The sequence below is a fragment of the Propithecus coquereli genome, unplaced genomic scaffold (assembly GCF_000956105.1).
Source record: "Propithecus coquereli isolate 6110/MARCELLA unplaced genomic scaffold, Pcoq_1.0 Scaffold18, whole genome shotgun sequence".
In the NCBI taxonomy this organism is placed as follows: domain Eukaryota; kingdom Metazoa; phylum Chordata; class Mammalia; order Primates; family Indriidae; genus Propithecus; species Propithecus coquereli.
In genome coordinates this window covers 5644732-5653736 of record NW_012142745.1, presented here as the reverse complement: position 1 = coordinate 5653736, position 9005 = coordinate 5644732, and the positions used below count along the sequence as shown (strand labels likewise).

General features: G+C 39.9%; 1 protein-coding gene across 1 annotated transcript in view; it reads left to right on the top strand.

The window, feature by feature from the left end:
* The window catches only part of AP1S3 (adaptor-related protein complex 1, sigma 3 subunit), a 56568-nt gene extending 48160 nt beyond the window's left edge, over window positions 1-8408 (top strand). Inside the window, exons 4-5 of the mRNA XM_012642592.1 lie at window positions 3246-3383; window positions 8166-8408. Of these exons, the coding sequence (XP_012498046.1) occupies window positions 3246-3383; window positions 8166-8201 (174 nt within the window). The 3' untranslated portion in view covers window positions 8202-8408. The remainder of the gene's footprint in view (window positions 1-3245; window positions 3384-8165) is intronic.
* Window positions 8409-9005: the final 597 nt, after the last annotated feature.

The window sequence follows — 9005 nt, the reverse complement described above, 5'->3', positions numbered from 1 at the left end:
TAACTCCTGACTTCTGCCTCTTCTGACCTCTGGTAACTGCTTACTTCTCATACCTTCTTTCATGTGCATAGATGTTTGAGCTACTGTGATGTTTTTTGTTTATATTGTTTAAAATTGCAAAATATTGAATATTTTTAACATATTCTTCTAGACATATACAATTTTAAAAAAATAAATGGGATTGCCTTATGCGTATACTCTGCAACTTTTTGTTTTTCCTTTGCAAGTCTATGTTGGAGCTCTTTCCATGTCTGTTTATATAAATCTACCTCATTCTTTCCAACTTCTACATAGCAAATGTTTGCAACGTATGTAATAGGCAGGAAAGGAGATAGTCTCCATGATACAGGAAGAATTCTTGAAAATCCCTAAGATAAATATCACAACAGAAAAAACAAAGCCTTCAAGAAGCAATTCATAGATAAGGCATGAAATGGAAAAGGCCAATACACATCTAATAAGATGTACAGCTTCACTAGCAAGCAGGGAGATGCAAATTTAATTAATGTTCATCTGAAAATTAAGAGATAATATCCATTGCTGGTGATGGGATGGATAAATAGGTATTCATTCTCACTGTTACTAGAATTTGTAAGTTTTATAGACTATTTTGGAGGACCAAATTGTAGTATTTATCAATTTTAAATGTATAAATTCTTTGACCTAACAATTCCACAAGACATTTATTCCCATACTATACTCAAATTAGTGCACAATAATATAGATGAACAACAATTATAGATGAACAACAAATTATGGCAGCATTATTTATAACAGAAATTGGAAACAACCAAAAGTCCATCCATATTCATAAAGGAATTATTTAAATAAAGTATGATATACGCTGTCAACATAAACTATGTTCTTTGTGGAGTCTGCAAGTTTATAGACCTAACTTGTAAAAATATGGAGCAATTTGCTAAAATATGGACATTTATTTTACGTAAAGTTACGGCATTCAGTAGAATCAGAGAATTATTTATGGGGAAGCCATTAATCCCCAGTATAATAGAAACAAGGCCTAAATGGTGGTGGCTCATTTTGTCCTGCAAATATTGATTGCATCCTACTATGTGCCAGATACCGGCGATATAAAGATGACTCAGACAAGGTCCCTGCCCTGAGCCCACAGTGCAGATGGAGTGATTAGTGATCAATAAAAAAGCATAAACTAGTGCACAGAAGATGTAAGTGAGAACCCAGAGGAAGTGATGTGAAATCTGAACAGGGAAAAGAGGATTTGGGGAATTGCCCCTGACATTGGAATTTGGCCTTCAAAAATGAGCTTGGTGTTGCCAGCAGGAGAATAAAGAAAAGGACAGGTGGGGGAACATTCCAAGAGTTGCTGGAATGTGCAAGAGAAAGAGGCACGAAAGAACACTGGGAGTTTGCGGCACGTGTAGCTGACACATGGATGAGCATTAGCACAGGAAGCCAGAGAGCAGGGCCCTGGTGAAGATTCCCAGGTGCTGTGCTGAGGACTTCTGCTTTGTCCTGAACATAAGACCTGACACAGGAGAGGCACAAGATCAGCATTTTAGCGAAGTGTTAGTGGTCAATGGCCTTGAACAGGCACAGCCACCACCTAGAAGGTCATCGCAATGGTCTAAGTGAGAGGTGTCGTGGGCCTGCACAGTGGCTGTGAAGACAGAGAAGAGAGGCAGCGTTTAGGATTCATTTAAACAACAGAATCAATAGGGATGGGTGACCAAATGGAAAGAGAGAAGACCAAGGGAGGGAAGTAAATGAGGGAGAGGGGAAAATGAGTTGAACTCTAGAATAAATTAGATTGAACAATTAGAAAGAGGTTGCAACTACTAGAAAAAATAGGGACTAAAGGAAAAAGGATAAGCTTGATAATGGTTTGGGACATGGTGACATGGATTGAGGAACAGGCAGAGAGGTCTAGTTAGCAGGTCAAAGTATTGGACTAGCACCCCAGAGGGAGATCAGAGCTAAATATCTAGGATTGTGGAGCCATCTGCATGCTAGACTCAGCTCTGGACAGTCAGTGAGATTGTCTGGGAGAATGTGGGTTTTGCAAAAAGAAGAGGCTCCCTTCAGGAACACAAATATTCAAGGAGAAGATGGATCGGATCGGTAGACTGTAAGCAACGTGGGCAGAGAAGTTTGCCTGTTCTGCTGATGGGGACATGTCGTAAACATGCTGTAAATACTTCTTAAACGAATGCAAGGAAGAGGGGAGATGAATCATCCAGGGAGTCTGAGAAGGAATCGTCAGAGATGGAGGGGGAGAGCGGGCATTAAATGGCATTGCCAAAGTCTAGGGAGCAAGGGAGAGAGATTTTCAACAGAGATTGGTGAAGTGTCAGATGCTGCGGAGAGGTCAATGTGGGGGAGAACTGAAGACTTTCAGTGAGCAGAGCTTTAGGAGGGCACTTCATTCAGTTGGGTGGGTGGGGTCTGGTGTGGAAGGCAAAAGAGAAGTGTCAGTGAGTGGAGGAATAAGTAGGAAGGAAGACAGCAAGGATGGTGCCTGAACAGCTGTCTGGTCGAGGCATTGGACATGAGCCTTATTTGGATTGGGGTTGTGGTCTTGCCACTTGCTACAGTTAAACACCCAAGTCTCTGAGACTGCTTTGGTCTGTGTCAGTGGTTCTTAATGGGAAGTTCCCCGGACCAGCAGCCGCACCCCTCGGGAACCTGTTAGAAGAGCAAACTTTGGGTCTTACCCAGACCTACCGAATCAGAAACACTGGGGGTGAGGCCCGCACAATGTGTGTTTTAATGAGCCTTTGGAGTGAATCTGGTGTGCTCCAAGGTTTGAGAACCTCTGGCCTGTGACATAATTTTGAGAAAAATCAGCACAATTGAGCGAATCTGCCTATGAAGAGTGAGCTGCTGAGAGAATCCTAAAGCTAGGAGCCAAGATTTACAGACCCGAGAGCAGGAGAAATGAAGCTCTGCCCTCCTGCCTGGAATGCTCCTGGAATGCTCGGACCTCGTGTGCAGAGCGGCCTCGTTCCTCTCCCGAGTCTCAAATTTCTTGTTGCGACATAAAACATTATATCTAAAGACATGATTTGCTTTAGTAGAATGTGGCTTTACTTTTTATTAAAGGCCTGGAATTCCCTGGTTCTATTGTCCTGTCCTTAAAATACCATCTGATATTTTTATCTTTGGCATGCCACATGGGTGCAAACATTGAAAAAACTTGAGAACTGGCACATGTTTCCCCTGATATAACTGCAAGTTCATCAAAACGTTTGTTTTTGTCCTACCAGGTGTGTGAACTGGATATTATCTTTAATTTTGAGAAGGCTTATTTCATCCTTGATGAATTCATAATAGGTGGAGAAATTCAGGAAACATCCAAGAGAACTGCTGTCAAAGCCATTGAAGACTCTGATATGTTACAAGAGGTCAGTACAGTTTGCCATGCCAAGATGATGATGATGCTGATGATGATAGTGTTAATAATTATAATATTAGCCAACAGTTATTGAGCACTCACTGTGTCCCGGGTACAGTTTCTAAGCCATTTACAGGTACTAGCATATTTAATTCTCACAGCAACTCTAAGAGGTAGGTAGTCTTGTTACCCCATTTTACAGGTGAGTAAATTAAGACATCAAGACGTTACATGACCTGCTCAATTTCACACAGCTTGTAAGTGTGGAATAAGGATCTGAATCCAGGCAATTCGGCTCCCGAGTCTTGGCTCTTCATGTCTGCCTGGGCTTTTTAGTGTGAGGATACCTCACTGTCAAAAAGGTTATCAAATGCTCAGTGCTGTTCTTTTCAAGAATAATTTTATGAGATATATAAAAAGACTTTCATTAAAATATCTGTGCTGCCCTGGGAAAGGAGAATAGCAATACATAGTTATTTCATTTGCCAGGGATATTAGAGCTTTATTATTGAAGATGGCATTTATCATTTTAATTAAAATTTCTTACACCTCCTGGGAAGGCTGTGTGTGTGCTCCTGTTTGCATAAATAAATGGGGAACACTGTGGCTTGCTTGCCAAGGTATAAATGAGCCCTGAAGCATCCATTTGGTCCTGCTGATTCTCTGTGATTTTTATATAAAATATAGTGGGACTTTTCTTTTAGAAGCAGCCCAGATTTGCACCATACCTAATAAGGGAACTTGCCTACATTAACCCCTTCAGTTCTCCCAAGGATGCTGAGAAAGAGTGCTTCCCCCCACTGACCTCTGTCCTCCCAAAGAAAGCCATCTGACCAGCACCAGCCCAAGCTGGTGCCCAACGCCCTGAGTTCCATCCCAGCTCTGCCACCTCTAGGTACTTCTTCCCACAGCATCAGTGGGTCTTTCCATCTTCCTGTTTTCATAGCAGTAGGTCAAGAGGATCCAGAGCATTGTAAAGTACCTTTTAAACCTTGGTGGTAAAGCCATTCTTCCTGCTATTTGGATATAAGAGGCTGATTAAGTTAATAAAACACCGTGGCCAGGCACAGTGGTTCATGCCTGTAATCCTAGCACTCTGGCAGGCTGAGGCAGGACAATCACTTGAGGACAGGAGTTTGAGACCAGCATGAGCAAGAGGAAGACCTCGGCTCTACAAAAAAATGAAAAAAAAAAAAAAAATAACCAGGCATGGTGGTATGTACCTGTAGTCCCAGCTACTAGGGAGGCTGAGGCAGGAGGATCACTTGAGCCCAGGAGTTCGAGGTTGCTGTGAGCTAGGATGATGACACTGTACTCTAGCCCAGGCAATAGAGTGAGACTTTGTCTCAAGCAAAAAAACAGTTAACAAAACATTGTTAGGCATGATTTCCCAGCAACCGTTTTGGCACATTTTTGAGCTCCTTCCCACTGAGGGACTCTGCCTTCAGATGAATGTACACGGAGAAAGAGGTCTATTCGAGTGGGTACCCAGAAGCACCTCCATGTGCCTATTAGGAAGCCAATGCATTCATTACTAGAGGTGTTTTCACCTAAAAACATACATTTAAACTCTCTAATGTTTACCTGGTTCTCTCCAAATGCCACAGGAAGGGAATTTTACAAGGTACTTGAGAAATCAGTGTCTTGGAAATTCTACAGAGCAGCATTTCTTCAAATATGCTGGGAGTGAGGGGTGAGGGTGGGGACTATTTATAATTCTATCCTTGGGGTCCTTACTGTGGAATTTCCTCATAAGAGACACAGACTCTTAACAGGGTCTTTGGCACTTCGGTAATTAAAGCTCCCTGAACTGGGGCCAAGACACACCTGGATTAATTTGAAATCCCCTCTGTAGGAAATAGAGTTTTAAAGAGTGTGCCATGAATCTGGTGTTTCTAGTTCCATTTAAATCTGGGGAACAGGTATTTCAAGTGTGAGCTCTTTCACAGTTAAACACTAATTGGTAGTTCATTTCCCTGGTGACTGAGCAGAAGGTCTTGATGGGTGGGTCTCAGGGGACCCTGCATTTAGCCCCTGTGTCCCCAAAGTGAGCAGGCAATGTCATGGACGCCCTCTAAATTGCTCTCTCTGAATGAATAGCATCTGTCACGTAGAGATTGTGTCGTTATTAGTGTTTTCTTGGGCTCTGGGGCTCACTTCAGTGAAATCAATGAATATTTTGGGGAACTCATTGAAAGATTGACTTTGTATATCTAGTCTGCATCAGAAAAATTTAGAATGGATAGGAGCATATAATATAATTATAATATAATTACATAAAGGAAAAGAAATTACTGCTTTCTTTTTTTCCTGTCCTTTGCACCTAAGAACATATTTGTAGTTACTAAAGGTTAAGGGAGGCTTTTGTGACATTGTTTTAACTGTAAACCTTGAGGTAGCCCCTGGGACTTTTTCCTAACCACCGTTAATAAGAGTTTCTTAGAATTAAAAAACAAAAAAAGCTGTGCCTATCTACATATTTAGTAAGAAGACGTATAGTATCAAATCTCCAAATACACAAAGCTTATTCTGAGTGTACTGGAGCTAGTCATTGAAATAGGGAAAAAAGGAGCAGTTTAATTCTTTGGGGAGTGGGGTGACTTACTTAGGAGTAAGTAATACCACTGTGGATGATGGCACAAAGTTATTAGAAGGAAAGTGAAGGTAGTGGTCATTAACTGCAGAGGTTGCAATTCCTGAGATGACCAGTGGGGACCAGTAAACAGTAGATGTTTCGAGCAGGCTAAGAGCATGTTAAGAAGGAGAGGTCAGGTGGTACTTCATGGGCTCGAGCAATAGCATGCTCGTATCCTCCAGTGAATACATGCGACATGGTAGGTGCACTGCCATACTGTCACCCTTGAAAGCATAAACCATGTTAACAGCTAAGCCAAATGCGGGAGCAAGTCATAGCATGTACTGCGTTATGTGCAAGAAACACTGCAGAGCTAGGTGTATCCAGAAGAGGTCCCAACATGTAGACGCCAGCTCTCCTCCTGCGAAGGTGAGGGCAGTTAAGATTGTACCAGCTTTAAAAATCTGTTCCAAATCCTTAAAGTGGCAAGCTCAATAAAATACCAACATTTACATTATTGGTTCACGGAACTGGAGTAACAGCTCGGCTCAGCTCAGACAGGGCAGCCAGTGTGGCATTTAGCAGACTGAGTCATCTGGTGGTGTGAGCAGTGCCAGTAACTAGAGGCCAGTGAAGCACGAGGCCATCCAAGTGTCAACTCCAGGGCAGTCGACTGGCTTAGGCCCCTTCCAAGGCTGCAGGAAGGGCCTAACAATGCCCTCATCTGGTCATGGGTTTTTGTTAAATTTGCAAAAGTAAGATATTTTAACTACAAAGGATATGTAGCCATACAATGAATATAAGGTATGATAGAGGGGTGTCAAGCAATTAATTAATGAAAATAACGTGACCATTTTGTATTTCATGATATTTGTCATCTTTTTAAAATTCAAAATCTGCCATAATTTCTTTTCTCATTCTAAATAAACTTCATACCTGATTTTGTATTTGTAACTTTGTGCTCTTTTTTAAATTGTATAAACTGTAGACTCCACAAAAACAGCATGGGCCAGTCTGATACCTCTGCTAAGTTAAAAGACATGGGCAGCGTCTGTAGGAGGAGATACAGGGCAGGGGGTTTGGGGCTCTTTGGGCCCATGCCCGTTTAGGAGATAAGAGCTTTATAAGAAAGTGTGGATGACTGAGCTCAAGTATTTTCAGCAGAGGAGTTTTGGAATTCTAAACAGAGCTGGTGAAAACAAGTTAGAAAACCTTATTTCTAACCCTTGTATCCCTTGATCAATCTTGTGTGGCCAGTGGCCTTGGTCTCTTTGGTGCATGCCATTCAGTGTATTTCCTGGTAGGTTCTAATGAATCACTTACCCTGGGGTTTAAGCTTTAAGAACAAGTCCAGCATTGATTGCTAAAGAAGCTGATGGTGACTCAAACAAAAGAGGCAGAGCAGGGTGTACCTAAGGATGACTTTCTTACCTCCTTGAGCTAGCTCTTTTATTGATTCAACCCCAGGGCTATGGTTTTATATAAATACATATGTTTATAGTGGGAGAAAGTACAAGAGAAAGTCCATCCATCTTGTATGGTATAGGGCTTGCATCTTGTGTGGTAGAGGGTTTGCAACATCACCGTGACTTTGAACTCTGCTTGTAATCGTGAGTCTGATCAACGATTTTTCAAAAAAGTGCTGGAAAACAGTTATGGCCTTGTGGCATTTTAGCAAACTTGGTAACTGATGAACAGTATGAAGAAGCATAATTTGTATACTTTGGAGGAAATCCTTTTCAAACCACATGGCAGAAATTCTTAAGAATTATGATCAGTTTTTCTTTTAACTATATTAAAGGTGTTCTGCACAATATATGTAATAATACATATGTTATACAAATACAATTCAGACTTCTCTGATACATGTGCCCAGATGTGGCTCTCATGATGGTTTCAGCACACACATTTATCTTAAGTCAACAGTGATACCTTGGCAACTGTCACTTTTGTATTTCTCTTATCAGACATCCATTTTATGATCAAGCTTAACTTTTTCTCAGTCAAAAATTATTTAATTCTAGCCATATGGATGTGTATATAAATTACACTGGGACTTTGAACCACCTTTCTTGATTAGAATGCAAAGATTTATGTCCATGTATACTTTTGAAAACTTCTTTTCAACAATGGCAAATAAATAAGTTAGAGACTGAAAAAGATTTCAGAGTCTGTGGTTTAAAGGGAAAATTGTTCTAATTTATTGTTCTCTTTCAGACAATGGAAGAATACATGAACAAGCCCACCTTTTAACTGTACATCTACTTGAAGACTCCAAGTGCTGCATGTTGTGAACATGTAAATAACCAATGCTTTGCATCCAGTTTTTTGATAGAGCCTATGGCACCATGCCAAAAATAACTTAAAGGGATTCTTTGTTAAATAACAAAAATTAAAGTTGTTTGACATATTTATAATTACTATGTCTGTATTGTACTGTATATGTGTACTTATTGTGGCTCTGGGTGTTTAAAATAACTGCTGCATAACTCGATAGACAATATTTGTTTGCAATGTTTTAACTCCATGTGATATTTTTAAGCTAATTTGGATAAATTAGTTGCTATATATTTTAGTCGCATTTGATCCTCTACTGACAGGTTGAAAACTATATTTTAATAATCCATGATGTTGAATGTAAAGTAAATATCATATCATTAATACTTTTTCTAAAAGTTTAGTTTTTTAAATTGTATAATAATGCAAAATTATGCTAATAGTTCAGAGTTTGTACATAATACTAGACATTTTTCATACACTTAATAATACTGTAATTTCAGTTCAGATACAATGTATCTGATTTTAAAGTCCTGAATTCATTTATTTTTTCAGAATTGGAATTAAAGAAAATAACCAAAGATAGTATAGAACTTAATAAGTGTTTTTGATGCCTTAGAAGCTGCTATCTGGGCTGAGGTTTTAATTTTACCTTTTAATTAAATATAAGGGACATTCCAATGAGTTTTTCTACAAACTCATCTATTTATGAAGGTATAAAGAGATCTGGAGATATAGTGTCTATGACTTCTTTTACTATAAAAATATTTCGATAAGGAT